This window comes from Emiliania huxleyi (genome assembly GCF_000372725.1).
Source record: "Emiliania huxleyi CCMP1516 chromosome Unknown EMIHUscaffold_182, whole genome shotgun sequence".
In the NCBI taxonomy this organism is placed as follows: Eukaryota; Haptophyta; order Isochrysidales; family Noelaerhabdaceae; genus Emiliania; species Emiliania huxleyi.
The window spans coordinates 5001-21538 of NW_005200763.1; the positions used below are offsets into that span (position 1 = coordinate 5001).

Genomic DNA, 16538 nt, shown 5'->3' on the forward strand with positions numbered 1-16538 from the left:
CGCGCCCCTCCGCCCTCCTCGCCCCACGGACGGCCCCCCCGGCTCCGGAGACCGGCGCCCGGCCCTCTGCGCCGGACCGGCGACCGCGCCGCGCGGCGGCTCTCTCGAGGCGCCGCCATGAGCCTCGGCTCATGGCGGCGGGGGGTGGACGCAGGCGCGGGGCGTCCGTCGGCCCTAGCGGTGGTGGGGGGGGGAGGGGCGAGAGCGCTCGCGTCGCGGCGCCGCTGGCGAGCGCCGTGCAGCGGCCTGCGGCGAGAGGGGCAGGGGGAGAGGCGAAACGGTGAGACGGTGACGGTGACGGTGGCGGTGACGGTGACCGCGCGGAGAGGAGAGGGGCGCGAGGGCTGCGGGACGAGGGGGGGCGCCGCGCCCCGCGGGAGAGGGGGAGGGGGGCGGAGGGGGAGGGTGGGGGAAGGAGGGAGGAGGCGACGGCGAGAGGGGGGTGTGTGCGGGGCAGCCTTGAACGGGCCGACGCTGGCGCGCCGCGTATCGTTGCCGAGCCGAGAGGAGCGAGGCGCCGATCGCGCGCAAATCGAGGCCGTCGCCTCCAGCGCATATGCTCGGCCTCGATCGCCTTGTCGCCCCGCCAGTCTGCGGCAGGGACCCTTGCCGGTGCCTGTGCCCTAGGGCCAAATTGGCGGGGCCGGGGATGGCTGGCGGGTGGCCGAAAAAGCGCCTGGGGAAAATCCCCGGCGGGGCGAGAGGCGGGGCCGAGGGAGAGGGCTGGGGGAGGGGCGAGAGGTGGCGGGGGGCGGGAAGTTTGGCGACCTGCACCGTGCAGCGCTGGCAGCCCCGACCGGCGGGGACCGCTCGCCGGGCCCGCCAGGCGGCACGCCACGGCAATCGCGGCAATGCTTCTTCGGCCGGCGCTTGGGCCCTCACCGCCGCCGTCAGCGGCCGTCAGCGCAGCGCCTCCGCCGCCGTGGGCCCGCCCCTCGCGACGACAACGCCCTCCGCAGCGGCGAAACACGCCGCCGGCCGCCGGAGCGCCGCGCGGGAGCGCCGGCTCACCGATGAGCGGCGCGGCGACCGCGCCATCCGCCCCCGCCGCAGCAGCGCCGCCCGAGCTGCTCTGGACGCGCCCTGCGAGGCGGCGCATGCCGTCGAAAGATGTAGACAGCGACGGAGGAGGAGGAGGAGTCCGGGTGGGGGGGGGCGGCCGCAGTGCTCGAACTTTACCGGTATGGGAGTTTTTGGCTAATCAAACCCTAGGCCTGCACTAATCAAAAAGTGGTATGGGATACCACCTGCCTCACGGAAACCAAAGCGAGTCCGAGTGCATTTTTGTAGCTAAATCGGCGAAATCGGCAAAATACCCGGTATTTTGCGGGTATACCTGCAAAAACCCAGGTATACCCGGGTAATACCCGCACTTTTGCATGGCTTCGCCTCCTGGGACCACACCCACAGCCGCTACACTAATCAACACTCCGCATACCACTTTCGCATACCACTATACCATACCACTTCAAAGTTAATCAAAATATCACCAAATACCGGTCTCATACCGGTAAAGTTCGAGCACTGGGCGGCCGGCGCGGAAGAAACACACGATCCGTCTCAGGGTGGCACATTCCGTTCACTCGTCGGAGGTGGGCGGAGAAAGGCAAACGCGCACCTCTGCGATGGGATAGCTAGGGCCGCGCCTCTTCCACCCCGTGCCTCTTTCGCACCCGCGCCTCTCGTCGCCGTGTTGACCCCAGTGAGGTAGTGCGCCAGACTAACCTGGATCCTGCTGAACAAGCTCCTCTTGTAGCTCGATCGGTCACACCGCCATCGCCGTCGGGGAGAGGGGGGACGATACTGCTTCAGCAGCGTGCACCTCGGATCCTGTACCGTGTTTGTTATGACCCCACCCAATGAACACACCAGTGAGGGAGGGCGAGCGAGACGATCGAGGGGTCCCGTACCATGCGGAATCGACCCTATCCAGTGCTCAAGTGCTCAGAGGGCTGGCTTCGTCTTGCAATTGAGCTTGGGGCGGGCTCCGTGCCCTCACGCCACCGACCGACCGGCGGTGCGGGCCGTAGGCGCCCTCTGCGTTGGCGTCGTCCAGTCTGAGAGAGAGATTTTTGATAACCAACAAGAGATCACGACTCTCACTGTGATGTGCGCTCGGCACTTCTTCCAGTCTGTCTACTCAGCGACCCTTAGTTAGTTAGGACAGACCGGGCAATTGGTTTCTTTCGCTTAGGCGGCTCCGGTGGTTTGCCTGTGATAGTGCTAGCACGCGCCAGTCCGCACCTGTGTCGAGCCTGTCTGCTGTGAGTAGTGAGAGAGAGTTGTTTGTTCAAATTCTTTTGCGCAGTGCCGAAAAAAGAAAGAAAGAACTCGGACAACCCAAGGGAGGGATGGGAGGACGGCACGCCGCCACCACACAGGGATTTTAAGGAGAGGGGTGTGGTGCGCTAGCCGTCGCCCACCCTAACCCTTGGGCGTCTGCCTCTCGTCCTATCTCTCTTCGCAGTCTCTCGCCGATTCTCGCTGCAACCTTCATGCCACCCCGCGGTCGTCCCACTCTCGTCGTTCTCTCTCTTGTCGCTTCTTCCTCTGTCGCGTCGCTCTCCTCTGAGGGAGGGTGTAGAGGATGTAGAGTGTAGAGCGCTCTGTAGAGCTGTAGAGATGTAGAGCGCTCTGGAGCGCTGTAGAGCGCTGTAGAGCTGTAGAGCTCTACATCCGCCGCGTGACGAGGCGGGTGCGTTGTAGAGCGATGTAGAGGCGCTCTACGTGAAATCTCCACAACAAACTCTACATTCATAAGCGGCGAACGAGGCACGGTCGCTCTCTGGCATGAGGCGCGTTGCACTTGCCAGTGCTGCCCTGGCCTTCTGTCTGCCCGCCCAATGGGTGGGAGGTGCCTCTGCTGCTGTGGCATGCCTCACGGCTGCGACTGGCCGGCGCGCCTCGGCGCGTCAGCTCGGCTCGGCGTAGCGATCGTGGCCAGCGCAACTCGCCTGGACTCAACGCTCAGCCAGGAGCTCCCGCACGCGGCTGGCGCGAGTCATGGCGCATGCAACGCGTCTGAATGCTCGCCTCGCCTCGCGCAAATGCGACCGTCCTCGCAGCCGACAGTCCACCGCCTGCTAAAGAAGCACAGCGACGAATGCGGCACCGGCGACGCATGGCAGGCTGGTCATGACGCAGTTATAAGGGTGTTGTGTGCCGTCAGAGTGACTCTCTGTGTATCAGTGATAGTCAGGGCCGTCCATCAGAGCTCCAGTAAGCTGGGAGACACCCCATTTAGTGCGACTCGACCTCTTTGAGTCACTGCCTTCCCGGCGGGTTTTGGCTGTAGAGCCTCTACAACAAACTCTACAGCAAAATCGCCTAGAAAATCGCGCTCTACATATACATCGCTCTGTCCCCCCGCGCCGGATGTAGAGCTCTACAGCTCTACAGCGCTCTACAGCGCTCTCCAGCGCTCTACAGCTCTACAGCGCTCTACACTCTACATCCTCTACAGTGACTACAGTACACCCTCCCTCAGGCTCTCCGCTCGCTGCCTCGTCCTGCAGACGGCGCCGCCGCCTGCCGCTCCCTTGCTCTCGCTGCTCGGCGCAGCTCTGCCCTCCTCGCGGCATATTTTGGCCCCTCGAGTTTATCGAGCTCTCCTCGCGCAAGGACGACTCTTCTGACGCACACTGCGATCATTTGCCGGCCCGCGTCGGAAATTCTTTGGCGGGGTGACTGTTGAGGTGAGAGCGTGCGTGGCCCGCGCAGCCGACGCTGGCGCGCGAGCAGTTACAATGGCCGCCAGCGGGCGGAGCTCAAAGCCCGGCGGACCGCGGTCCGACTCTTCTGCCTGGAACTCGCTCAACACTGTGCTGCTGCTTGGCGCAGTGCTGCTGCTGCTTCGCCAGCAGTGGCAGTCGGCAGAGAAGGCGGGCACACGGGTCACGCTCCCTCCGCGCGTCGGGCTCTGGCCGCCCCCGCCCGAGTACGTGGCAGACGGCGGCGGCGGCGGCACGGCGGCGGCAGAGGCGGCGAGCGCGGCGGCGGCGGTGGCGGCGGCGCGCTCCGAGGCGGAGCGGGAGCGGCAGGCGGCGGCCAAGCTCGGGGCGGAGCTGGCTCGCCTCCGGGCGGCCTCACGCACAGCAGCTGGCGGCGGCGGCTCGGCGGCGGCGCGTGGCGGCGGTGCGGGCTCGGTCGTGGCTGCGGACGACGTGACGAGGCTGCGGCGGATGTGGCGGCACCCTCCCGTAAGCCACAAGGAGTCGTGGAAGGAGGTGCACCGCGACTGGTGGCCGCTGCTCGACGCGAGACAGCTCTCTCGCGGCGTCGCCGTCGCAGGCGAGCCGGCGCGGCTCGAGCGGCGGGGCCGAGGACGCTCGGGCCTCCACAGCTTCAGGTGTGAGCAGGCGACCCGGCGAGGCTCGAGTGCCTGGCCGAGAAGCTGCTCGACGGGCGGGGCGTGAGGCTGGGCATCCTCGGCGGCTCCGTCTCCTTCGGCACCACCTTCACCACCTCAAAGTCGCCCGCGGCCAGAGGCGCCGGCCGGCTCGCGGCCTCTGACCCGCACCGCTGAGGGGTAGGTCGCACTCGCTCTTCCACTGGAAGCTGTACCAGTGGCTCAACGTCTCCTTCCCGCAGGCTCGCCGGCCTGGGCCGCGGCTCGATCTCGGCTTGACCTCGGCCACACACCGTGGCTGCCCCCCTCGCCCGCAAGACGAGCACTACTGCGGCGCCTCACCTCGCCCGCACCTCGCCCGCACCTCGCCCGCATCTCGCCTCATCTCGCCCGCAGGCCGTGCACGAGCACTACTGCGGCGCCGTCCCCGCCTCGGGCACTAGCCACTCCTCGAGCTGGCCGCTGGGCGGGCCGTCTCTTCACACCCTCGCGCTGGGAACAGGCCCCGCCTACATGGAGCATTGCTTCAACTGGCGCCCCTCCCGCCCCCCCGAGCCGGCCGCCTGCTCGGCCGACGCCTGCTTTGCCCTCTTCACACAGGCCCTTCCTGTGGACAGGCACCTCCCGCCCAAGCCCGACCTGGTCGTGGTGGAGTACGCCGTCAACTTCGACACCACCGTCGACGAGGCGCCCACCTCCGCCTCTCCCCTCCCCCCCCCCCCTCACCCCTCTCCCCACCAGCTCCTGCCGGCCAGCTCCTCACGCCCTGCGCAGGACGCTGCGTCCTTCGAGCGGCTCCTCCGGCAGCTGCTCAAGCTGCCCGGCGCACCCGCGGTGCGAACGAGCCATTCACAGCTCGCAACGAGCGCCACCCTGCACCGCCTTCCGCCCGCGGTGGGAGCACTTTTGTGCGAGCAGGTGCTGCTGCTCAACACGCTCGAGCTGATGGTCCACCCCGCCAGCTGGGGGGCAAACGTGCAGCGCATCTTCTTCTCGGGTGCCGCCCTCGACGCCGCACGCAACCTCGGCTGACGCGGTCCGCGACACGCCCCCCCTGCCCCGCCCCGCCAGGCTGCGACGGGTACGGCTGCCTCAAGGCGCCCCCTTGGGCAGACTCGAACGACCTCGCCTTCCCGTGAGACAGACCTAGCCGAGATCTGGCCGAGATCTGGCCGAGATCTGGCCGAGATCTGGCCGAGATCTGGCCGAGATCTGGCCGAGGGTTGGGAGAGGGCTGGGTGAGATCTGGGAGAGAGTTGGGTGAGATCTGGGAGAGAGCTGGGCAGAGAGCTGGGCAGAGAGCTCGCGAGATGTGGTTTTGAGACCTGGCGAGACCTCTCCTGCCAGCGAGGCGCCGCAGTCGCGGGGCGGTGTGGCGGTGGGCGAGCGTGACACGACTGCGGGCAGGTACGAGGCCAAGGCGGAGGACGCCATCGTGCGGCTCGCCGGCTACTACGGCAGCGCCACCGCGCCAAGCTACGCAGGCGGCGCGCGGGGCCGTCCCCCACCGGCCGGGTGTTGCGAGCAGGCGTGCCCTCCGTCTCGCTGCGCGGCGCCCTCTACAGCGAGCTCAAGTCGAACTCGACCCGCTGGCCGCTCAAGCAGCTCTTCCACGACCGGCACCACCCCGCGGCGTGGGGGCGCTCCTCCTCCCCCCCGCGGCGCACTTGGTCGCACACTCCTCGCTGCGCACGACTCCTCCTCCAATCCTCAGGCACTCCCTCATGGCGCAGCTCGTCATCGACCGGATCCGAGCCGCGCTCGACGCCGTCGCCGCCCGCCGCAGCGCCGGGTCGCGGCCGCAGAGCGCGTGCGCCGCCGTGTCCGCCGAGGCTGCTGCTGGCACGCCGGGCCCGAGCGGCTACCCGCTGCTGGCGCCGCTGCTGTCGCCGAGCGTCGAGGCGCGCCGGCCGTGCCTTCCACCTCTCTCTCTCTCTCTCTCTCTCTCTCTCTCTCTCTCTCTCTCTCTCTCTCTCTCTCTCTCTCTCTCTCTCTCTCTCTCTCTCTCTCTCTCTCTCTGTCTCTTCTCTCTCTCCCTCTCCCTCTCTCCCCCCCCCCTCTCTCTCTTCTCTCTCTCTCTCTCTCTCTCTCTCTCTCTTCTCTCTCTCTCTCCGCGGCCACACCGGAGGGGTGCCTGCCGGGCCAGGCGCCGGTCGGGCTCTGCCTCAAGGGCGACGAGCTCACGCGCGCGATGCTCAACTCGTCGACCTTTGCGTACCGCGTCGAGGGCACCGACGCGAAGATGAAGCCGGGCATCATCGGCACCGCGCCGGGCGAGCACGCCGAGTTCTGCATCGACGTCGACCGGCTGGGCAGGGGGGAGCGCTTCACGGTCCTGCTCGGCCACCTCGTCTCGTACGAGCTGTGAACAGCGTCTCTTCACACCTCTCGCTGTGAACAGGTCCTGCTCGGCCACCTCGTCTCGTACGAGCACATGGGCATCGCCCGCGTCACTTGCGAAGGCGCGACGCCTCCTCACCACCTCGCCGGCGAGGCGAGAGGTGCGCCTCTTCACAGCGGCGCCGCGAACAGGCGAGTGCTCATGCCCGGCCGAGGAGGTTGACGCCTTCGTCAAGGGCGGCCAGTTCTCCGTCTTCAAGGCGAAGGTGCTCGAGCTCGCGCGCGCCAGGGCGCCCGCCGCGAAGCCGCCGCCGCGTGCGGGCTGCGGCTGCCAGCTCCGGCTCGAGATCCTGCCAAAGTCGGGCTCGGGCGAGTTCAAGTTCAAGGAGCCCCCTCTCAAGGGGGGCGAGGGGCCCGCTGGCTGAGGCCGCCCTCACGCCTCTTCTTCTCCGCGTGGTAGGTGCTCTCTCTGATGACTGCCTCCAAGCCGGGCCAGCTCAAGTTTGGGCACCAGGCAGCCCCCCCCCCCCACACACACACACGCACGCACGCACGCACGCACGCACACGCACACGCACACACGCACACACACACCGCCCTCACCTCCACGCCTCTCCCTCCTTCCCTCTCGTTGACGGCTCATGCTCTGGGCGCCAGGCGGGCTTCAACGTGCGGCCGGAGGAGCCGCGCACCGAGAAGACAGAGCAGTGGCTCACCGACTCGACGAACCGCGTGAGGGAGCGGGAGAGGAAGGGAGAGCTGCCTCCCTGGGCGAAAACGGAGGCAAAGGCGGCGGGGTAGCGAGGCCGTCCGGTAGGGCGGGGGCGACAGCTTTAGGCTGAGAGGCAGGGACGGGGGCGGGGGTTAGGCGTGAGGCCGGGTCGCCGGCGGTCGGCAGCGGGGTCATTCGACGGTCTCCTCTCCCTCTCCGCCGTCTCCGGCCCCGTTCGAGACAGCCCTGCCCCAGCGGTGAATTTTATGTGATTTCACGAGCGGATGGCGCGCTGCCGCTGGCCGCTGCAGCCTGCACTGATTATCCAGATGCACAGGGATTTCAGCTTCCTTGGAACACTTGGAGTGCACGCGTGCGGTCGTCATTAACCGCACATCCAAGGGCCGGGGAGCTCAGAAGCGCACCCAGCGGGGGCCGGATGATTGGCATCGGGTTGCGGGCAAGAGAGCCCTAGCCCTGGGGGTGCGCGTTCGCAGGGCAAGGGCCGTAAAGTAAACACGGGTCTCCGCCGAGGGTTGGCTCCGCGCTCCGGGTTTCCCCATAACTTCAGAACGCCCCCTCTACTCGGAGCTATAATGAACACCAGACATGCACATGACACGCACTCTCACACGACGTCACCGCTCAGGGCCCCTTCGCGCAAGGTCCTCATCCTCACTCCGGAGGAGGCTCCCCTCTCCTCTGAGTTCTTCCTCTTGTTCGCCTTCCTTCCGAGATGGTCATCCGACGGGCGCCGGGCCCGACCTCCCCTCCTAGCCTTTTTCAGCCGCGGCCCCGCCACCGTCTCGTCTTCTCTGTCCGATTCTGTCGCCATCACCGACGGCGATCCCGTGCCCGACTCCCCGGGCGAGGACGGCAGTATTGCGTCGTGGCTGGCTTGGAGCACTTGCAGGCTCATTGGTGTGGTACGCGGGTTGTTGAAATTCTTTTCTCGCACACTGGCGCGCACAGTGCGCGCCAGTCCCGTGCCCAGTGTTGTGCGAGGGCGCTGCTAAAATTCTTTTCTCGCACGAAGAGGGCGAAATCACAATGGAGTCCGCGGCACCGGTATTCGAGGTGACATCCGACTCGCTGGTGGAGCGCGTGCCCACCAACGTGCCAATCACGGGCTGGAGCGCGTCGGAGCTCCCGCAGCTGGAAGAGCGGCTGCGGGCAAAGCTTCAGAACGCCGGCCCACCGACGCCGACGCAGCGGCACGCGGTGCCGGTCGGCCTCGCCGGCCACGACCTCATCGTCAACAGCTGCTCGCACGACGTGCTCGCGCTGATGCTGCCGCTCCTCTCGCCGCTGATGGCCGACGAGACCGTTCACGCTGTGGCCTCGCCCACCGCGAACGGGGCCTCGAGCGGCGACAGCGCGGGCGGTGGCGGCGCGCTGAGTCGGCCTCGCGCGCTCGTGATCGCGCCGACGCGTCCGCTCCTCGCCGCGGCGGAGGAGTGCGCCGCCTCCCTCACGCGAGGCTCCGGCGTACGGTGTGTGGAGAGGATAGGCGGGTGGTTGGTGCAGGGAGAGAGCGCCTCTCACACGGCTGGGTGGTGTGTGCGTGGCAGGTACGCGGTCGCGGGCGGGTCCGCCGAGTGGGAGGAGACGCTTGCCGCGCTGCGCGTGGCGGGTCGCCAGCCGCCCTCGTCGGGCCGGGTCGGGCGGCTGAGCTGCTTCCTCAGCTTGGAGGTGTGATGAGGGTAGGCACCAGCCTCGTCCTCGGCTCTCCTGGCCGGTTGCTCGACTTGGTGGAGAGGGCGTCACTCGACCTGTCGCAGGCGAGAGGACGCCGAGATGCAGCCGAGATACAGCCGAGGTGCAGCCGAGGTGCGACCGAGGCGCGGCCGAGGCGCGGCCGAGAGATGTGGCCGAGAGGCGTGGCCGAGACGCGGCCGAGGCTCTTCTCCCGCGGGATAGAGAGGTGCAGGGGGAGGTGTGCCTCTTCACAGCGAGTAGTCGCTGTGAACAGGTCGGCTACCTCGCGGTGCTAGCCCTCGACCAGGTGGCTTGCGGGAGGGCGGGAGGAGGTTCCCCCGGGCAGGTCGCCTCTTCACCGCCCCCGCCCAGCCCGTGGACAGGTGGCCGACTTGGGGTACGAGTCGCCGCTCCGGCGCCTCCTCGCGACGCCAGGCGGCCCGCCCCGCGTCGGAGCAGCTCCCCCTCTGCCACGGCCTCCTCACACGCCCTCCTGCTGTGAACAGGCTTCCCGCCCGCCTCGAAGCGCGCTCTCTCTCGCTGCTCTGCGCCGGCCTGCTGCCGCCGCGAGGCCAAGACCGGGTGCCTCTTTCCCTCCCCAGGCGCCTCTCGAGCCTGTCTGCGGCCGGGTCGCTGCCGCGCCGAGGCGAGGGCGGGACTAGGGCGGGATTAGCTGCGGTGGCACCCAGACGCGCCAGCAGCAGCCGTCGGGAGTGCTTATCCGGGCGGCTGGTTCCCCCCCCCCTCCTCCAGGCGAGGCGGGGCTGTCGCACGAGACGCGAGGCTTGTGCTCGCTGCTCGCGCCAGGCCGCACACTCTTACTTGTGAGCTCGTGAGCAGACCCTCTCCACAATCGCCCATCTCTCCCCATATCTCTGTGAGCTCGCGAGCAGACACTCTCCACAAGCCCGCACTCGGGCGGGCGGTGTGAGCAGGCACAGATGTACAGCAGGCACAGATGTACAGCAGGTACAGATGTACATAGGCCTCCTCGTCCGCGCGTCCGCCATCCGCGTGGCGTCTTCCGACGCCGAGCAGGGCGCGCTCTCCTCGAGGCTGGTGACGCAGCGCGCCGTCTACGCGGTCGACGGCGGGAGGATGGACAAGTTCGCCCAGATCGTGGCGGGCTGCCCCGGCCAGTTGACCCTCGCGGGGAGGGAGGAGGAGAGGCCACCCGCCGGTGGTTGACCGTCCGCAGGCGAGCAGCTCCGGCCTCGTCCTTTGCGTCGCGCGGCAGCGGCAGGACTGCGAGCTCCTCTCCTTTCGGTGGCTCGGCGAGGGCGCTGCCCCCGCGCTCGAGCGAGCCAGCACTCCACCGCCTCCGCCCCGCCGCGACTAGGCTCCGCGACGAGGGCTTGCCCGTGGCGGACGCGTCTGCGGAGCGGCTCAAGCCGCGGGAGCGGGAGGCGCTCCTCTCTTCCTTCGCCAGCGGCGAGCCGTCTGCCCCTCGCCCTCCGCACACGCACGACCAGACGTGCGGGCTGAGGTGCCGGTCTGCGAGCAGGCAAGACCCGCATCCTCGTCTCCACCGACGCGGCGCTGCGGGCCCTCGACGCGGCCAGCCCCTCCTTCTGCATCCTCCTCCTCATTCGGACTCACAGTCCCTGACTCAGTAGGCCCTCGACGCGGCCAGTCCGGAGGCGATGCCAAACGCGCCGCAGTTTTCCTGCACGCCGGCCGGTGGGAGGTGGGTAGCATGACCCGAGTCCGCATCCCGCAGGTGAGCCACGTCGTCTGCTACACGCCGCCAGCTTCGCTGCTCGAGTACGCGCAGCGCGTCGGCCGCACCGGGCGACGAGATATAGCCGAGACAAGCCGAGATATAGCCGCACAGGGCGACTAGGAGCGCTCCCGTCGCATCAGACCTCGCCTTTCGCACAGCCGCACTCGCTGTGAGCAGGCGCGGAGGGCACGTCGGATCCGTCACCACGATCGTGGGCGACGCGGACAGCGGCGACGCGCTGTGCCGAGTGGCGGCGGCGATGCGGGAGGCGCGGCAGGAGGCGCGGCGACGTAGCCGAGATCGAGCCGAGATCGAGCCAGGAGGTTCGGCAGGAGGCGCAGCGCTGGCTCTCCTCCGCCTCTCTCCTCCGCCTCTCTCCTGCTGCGAGACAGCCGCCGTGTCGTTGAGGCGTTCGAGCTGCGCGCAGGTGCCGCGCTGGCTCGACGGGCTCCTCCTCACCGCCCGAGCCGCCAAGCCGACCGCGTAAAGTGACCTCCCGGCCTTGCTCCCCCGCTGTGGCGGGCAGCAAGGGCCGAGGCGCTGTAGTTGAGGTGTGAGAGACCCAAAAGGCGGGCGCGGGAGACAGAGGGCACCTGCACCTGCACCCGCGTAAAGTGTCCTCTCGGCCTTCGTTGCTCCCCCGCTGTGGCGGGCAGCAGCAAATGACAGCCAGACGAATGCCTCTCGTGGCATATACAAACCGACAAGCGGTTAGCCGTTTTCCATGTCGCATGTGCCAGACACATCTCTCATGTGGCGTCCGCGCGAGGTCCGTGTTTGTTTAATTTTTACTAATTACCAGAGGAAGTGGTCGAGGTCGATGCCGGGCCCGTTGGTGGAGGAGAGGGTGATGCGGTGCACCGGCTTGCCTCGGAACCGGTCCGGCCGCGCGCCGAGCACCGCCGCGAGGGCAGCGATCGCCTATTGACAACCCAAGGTGTGAGCACGCCCCACTACGGCCGTGCCGCCGCCGCAACCGCCGTGGGCGCGTTATCTGCGAGGCGGTCGGCGCCGAAGGAGACCTTGCCCAGCCCGACCATCACGACGCCCTGGTTCTGCGCGCGGAACTCGACCTGCCCCGCCTTGGCCTGCTGCACCGCCGCCGCCACCTCCGTCACCACTGTCCCTCGCTTTGGATTTGGCATCAGCCCCTTGGGGCCGAGCACGCGCGCAGCCTTGGCGAGGGCGGGCAGCGCGTCGGGCGTGGCGAGCACGCGTTCAAAGTCGAGCCGCCCGGCCAGCACCTCGGCCACCAGCTCCTCCGCTCCCACCAGGTCCGCACCGGCCGCGCGGGCTGCGTCGGCGTCGGCACCGCGCGCAAAGACCGCGACGCGGACGGTCTTGCCCTGACCGTGCGGCAGCATGACCTGCCCGCGCACGCGCTCCTCGGTGCGCTTGGCGTCGACGTTCAGGTGGACGTCCACCGAGACGCCCTCGTCGTACCCGCGGACCGCACAAGCTCGCACAAGCCGCAGCGCCTCCTGCAAGTGCGCCTCCTGCGCCACGCGAGCAGCGGCCGGGTCGAGCTTTTTGCGGCCGCGCCGCGCGGCGCTGCTCAGAGCCGCAAACGGCTGCCGCGGGAGCGCGGGCCCGAGGGCTCGCAAACAAGCGGCTCGCATCGACTTGTCGGGCGCAGGAAAACCTGGTGGGTAGTGAAGAGCTGGGGCGCGCCACCCAAGAACCACACAATGCGGATCGGCAAAGGCGCGACGCGTCGATTGACGATCTATGCTTTTGACCCATCAGTCTCCCAACATGTGTGACATTAGTCAAAGAACTCACTTCACGGCGGTCCGCACGTGAGCCCCGCGGCGGCGCGGCGCACGTCCTGCAACGCCTGCCTGTCCACACTCACTACTCCTCGGGAGCACACACACGGACATGAAGCGCGCACGCGGCCCAATGGCCGTGCACGGGCAGCAGCGCAAGCGCCGCCAACCGCACCGACACTTTTGACCGCGCCAGGGAGTCGAGAGTGAGTGGGACGACCGACCGCGAGTTCGGCATGAAGGTCACCGCGAGAATTGGAATTGAATTGGCGAGAGACTGGCGACGAGATAAGGGAGAGGCAGACGGGAGACGGCCGGGGCCGCGGCTGGGGGGGGGCAATCCAAACAGTAACAGAATCACATGGGGAACGGCTAGCACCACAATCCCTATCTCTGTGTGGGCGCTCCGGCCGAGCGTCTGCTGCTTCACCCTTCACTCAATCGAGCCTCCGCCAACTTGAAACTAGCTCGCCAAAAAGAACCCGCCAACGCCTCCATTGAATCGGCGCCCACCCGACGCGCGCGCGGTCCGGACGGACGTCAAAGGACGGCCGCGAAAACCGCGCAGGAAAACAACGTCTGTGACGGTGGCGGCGTGCTGTGGCTGGCGGGTCTTTCTTTTTTTCGCTCTTCGAAGAAAGAATCCCTCGCAGAGTGGTCAAATTTTACCTAGAATTCGCAAACTTGACGATAAATGAGAGCGCTCCAAACGGCGGAGGACAATGCTGCTCGCAGACAAGTGCGACCTGCAGGAGCAGCTCAAGCGGTCGCTCGTCGTGATTGAAGACAAAGAGCTATCCTACTTCACGCAGAACTGCGCCACCCTCGGCACGCAGGCCGCGCTCGTTGCCGGATTCGTCTATTCGGCCATCGTCGAGGTGCGGGGATCGGGCCTGGCACGTAGACAGCGCGAGTGGGGCTCCCGCCTGACTATGAGATGCGGGTGGATAGCTCAGCTCCTGCTAGGCTGGCTGTTGGCGTGTGGAGACCTGCACCTTGCATCTCCAAGGCGCGTGACATGGACGATGTTGAGGAGGGCACTCAAATGGCGTGGGCGGTGAGCTGCTCCATCTCGCTGGTGCTGGGCGTGATGGCAATCGTGCGGGCGATGCAGCTGTCAATCATGGCGCCCGGCCTCGCCCTGCGCGGCCCCGAGGGGTCGATGACTCGCGCCGTCATGGTGTTGCGCGGCGAGCGCCCAACGCTCCGCCCTCCGCCACGATGAAGACCCGTCCTCACTCTCTCCCCTGCTCGCGGAGCTCAGGGGAGTACAAGACGCTCCATCTTTACTTCTACGGCAGCCTCGTCGCCATGCTCGTCTCCACCACCGTCTATCACTACGTCCTCTTTGAGGGCCATCCGCGCCTCCCAATCCCCTCGAGTGCGCTTGCCCATGGCCCCTCGACCCCTCGCTCCTCGACATGCTAGCATCTCCCCACGCCTGCCTCTTGAGAGCCAGCCTGTTGAGAGTCGCGCCGCCCCCTCTGGTGCAGTCGTCATCATCGCCCTTGCCCTGCTCTACATCTGCTACGACTACTCCAGCCTCGAGACCAAGCTCCGCCTCCCGCCTGACCGCACGCGAGGCAGGCCTGGCTGGAATCCTGCCTTCGACCCTCGCCCCGACAGCTTCGAGGCCTCGCTCGCTTGTGTCGTCCCAAAGGCGCGCGCCCGCACAGGAGGAGCAACTGCGCCCGCCACCGCCACCGCGCCCACCCTCTTCTCCACGCCTCACGCAGGCGCGCGCGGCGGCCCGTGGCGTCGCACGTGGGGCGGCCAGGCTGCCGGCCAAAGGCGCGAGGGGAGTCTCCCAAGGCATGAGCCGCGCCGCATCCTCAGCAGGGCCGGCAGCATTCAGGGCGGGGGCGGGAGGCGGCAGCCGTAACGGCGAGACTCACCACTCCCAGGGTGCGCCGCAGCAGCCCCGCGGCAGGGATCGTCGCGCCGACCCGTCTGAGCGGAGCGCCCACTTCTTAAACACGGAAGGTGACAGGGGAGGGCCGTCAAGGCGGGACAGCGTGACGAGCGGCTGCGTCGAGTGCAGTCAAGGCGCTTCGTCGCGGCCTCCGCCCGAGCCGGAGCGGCCTCCCTCGCTGCTCGAAAGAGCGAGAAAGCTCTTTGATAACCTGTACTATCACGACGGAGGCGTGCCCGGTGGTCTGCCCTCGGGTTGAGTGCCAGTTGGGTGGGTTACGACTGTCCGTCGCTAGTCTCTTCTCGCTCGCCCGCACGGATGTGCCCGCGCGCGCAGGCGAGGGCTCGCATGTCTCCCTGTGCTCGAATGAATACACGCTTTCTCCATTCGCCCCGGCGTTGTTTCTTTTCTTGGTTGTGTGAACCTCGCGGCACGCGGGGCTCGGGTCTTGCGGACTGCTCCTCCCCTGGGTCTCTTCACAGGTTAGTGCCAGTGTGCGCGCCAGTCCCGTGCCAGTGCGAGCAGGATTTTAACCGCGCAAGATGTAAGGGGGCTAAGGGCTTCTGTGCCCGCAAGGCGCCCCCGAGTCGCAGACGCGGTACACCCTTCCCTAGGCGGTACCATTGACAAATCTGGAATACCCCACACGAACAAACAGCAAAATCCGAATACCGTGGCGAAATATGTGATCTGGGCCGTGCAAGCCTTCAGCTGGTGTGCCAAGACATCTCCGTAAACTTCGAAAGTTGAAACCATGTGATCTGGGCCAGGCCACATAAGTGTCTGCTCTGCTATCCCATAGCACCACCCCTCTCCATTTTCCACTGATCATGCCGAACTCTTAGCATGAGCTGCGCCCTGTGGACCTTTTGCGCAGCAACACCTTAAACTCTTAGGCCCTCCAAATGCGGGTCGGAGCGCGCAGCGCGCAGCGGAGTGGGCCCCGAGTTTGAAAAGGGCGACGGACGCTTGCGTCCTAGCCTCGAACAACGCCTCCCCGGCGCAGAGGGGCCCCGCCCGGAGGGAGCACTTGGAGTGCAGTCAGTAGCCGCACATCCAGGCCGGGGAGCTAACAAGTGCAACCCAGCGGGCCTTTCAGCGCATTCTTGGAGCACTTGGAGTGCAGTCATCAACCTCACATCCAGGGCCGCGGAGCTGAGAAGCCCAGCGCTTCATTTTGTTTCGCGGGTCGCCGCCGCGCATGGCGGTTTTGCGAGTTCGCAAGCACCAGTTCTTGGGCCTCCTGCTCCTCCTCAGCACAGAGGCGACCAGCATCACCGCCCGCTCTCTGCCGGCTCTCCACCTCTCGAGCCGCGCGCTTCGTCCGCACATCCAGCCACGCAGCCGGAAGCTGCTCTGCTGCCTGCCACGCGACCCGCTGACGCGGATTGAGGAGACGGAGGGTGAGGCGAGGATTGGCCACGGTGGCTGGTTCGCGCAGAATGTGATGCAGGGCGTGGCGGGCGGGCCGAGCACCTACGCGGTGATGACGGTCTACTTTGTGCAGGAGTGACACCTGACACTTCCGAGACACTTCTGAGGCAGCCTGAGATGATACCGCGACGACACCTCGAGCGTTTGCGCTGTTCAGGGAGCGCTCGGCCTCGCTGCGTTGGCGCGCACCTACTTTCTCAAGGACCAGCTCGGCCTCTCTCCCGGCGAGCAGGCGGCTCTGATGGGCGTCGTCTCGCTGCCGTGGGTGATCAAGCCCGTGTACGGCTTCCTGACCGACGGGCTGCCCGTGTTCGGGTACCGCCGGAAGCCGTACCTCATCCTCGCGGGCCTGCTCGGCTCCGCCTCATGGGCCTCCCTCGCCACGGTCGTCGCGACGCCGGCGCAGGCGGCGGCGGCGACGAGGAATCGACGAAGGGAGGGAGTCGAGGCTTAGACCCATCGCGTGTAGAGCAGGCGGTGGCGGCGTCGACGGTCGCGTCGCTGGGCGTCGCAATGTCGGACGTGGTGGTCGACTCCCTCGTCGTCGAGCGGGCGAGGATGACGAGCCCGCCTCCTCTTCAGCGGTCTGCTCTTCACGGCGC

The 16538-nt window shown here is 67.4% G+C and overlaps 5 protein-coding genes across 5 annotated transcripts in view; 3 read left to right on the forward strand and 2 right to left on the reverse strand.

Moving 5' to 3' along the window:
- EMIHUDRAFT_442393 (hypothetical protein) overlaps positions 1-1141 on the reverse strand; it is a gene marked incomplete at its 3' end in the record, with an annotated part of 1373 nt that extends 232 nt beyond the window's left edge. The window contains exons 1-3 of the mRNA XM_005783046.1: positions 775-1141; positions 459-591; positions 1-246 (exon numbers count right to left, since the gene is read on the reverse strand). The exon at positions 1-246 is cut by the window's left edge and continues 232 nt beyond it. Coding sequence (XP_005783103.1) covers positions 1-246; positions 459-591; positions 775-1099 — 704 coding nt within the window. The remainder of the gene's footprint in view (positions 247-458; positions 592-774) is intronic.
- A 2605-nt stretch (positions 1142-3746) lies between these two features.
- EMIHUDRAFT_113096 (hypothetical protein) lies at positions 3747-7113 on the forward strand (the record flags this gene model as incomplete). The annotated part of the gene is made up of 11 exons (XM_005783047.1): positions 3747-4134; positions 4359-4470; positions 4966-5182; positions 5267-5345; positions 5420-5483; positions 5756-5847; positions 5877-6018; positions 6063-6243; positions 6495-6680; positions 6750-6849; positions 6881-7113. The coding sequence occupies 11 exons, from the start codon at positions 3747-3749 to the stop codon at positions 7111-7113; spliced, it is 1794 nt and encodes a 597-aa protein (XP_005783104.1).
- A 726-nt stretch (positions 7114-7839) lies between these two features.
- Positions 7840-11308, forward strand: EMIHUDRAFT_232467 (hypothetical protein; the record flags this gene model as incomplete). Its single annotated transcript, XM_005783048.1, has 13 exons — positions 7840-7853; positions 8050-8118; positions 8188-8326; positions 8439-8893; positions 8972-9033; positions 9108-9151; positions 9373-9430; positions 9852-9922; positions 10074-10217; positions 10297-10364; positions 10438-10584; positions 10999-11111; positions 11289-11308. 13 exons carry the CDS (start codon positions 7840-7842, stop codon positions 11306-11308), a joined length of 1404 nt encoding a protein of 467 aa, XP_005783105.1.
- A 502-nt stretch (positions 11309-11810) lies between these two features.
- EMIHUDRAFT_45348 (hypothetical protein) lies at positions 11811-12302 on the reverse strand (the record flags this gene model as incomplete). Its single annotated transcript, XM_005783049.1, has 1 exon — positions 11811-12302. A coding segment is annotated over one exon (492 nt), but the record flags the coding sequence as incomplete, so codon positions are not given.
- Positions 12303-15703: 3401 nt separating this feature from the next.
- On the forward strand, positions 15704-16390 carry EMIHUDRAFT_232470 (hypothetical protein; the record flags this gene model as incomplete). The annotated part of the gene is made up of 2 exons (XM_005783050.1): positions 15704-16003; positions 16094-16390. 2 exons carry the CDS (start codon positions 15704-15706, stop codon positions 16388-16390), a joined length of 597 nt encoding a protein of 198 aa, XP_005783107.1.
- Between the last annotated feature and the right edge of the window lie 148 nt (positions 16391-16538).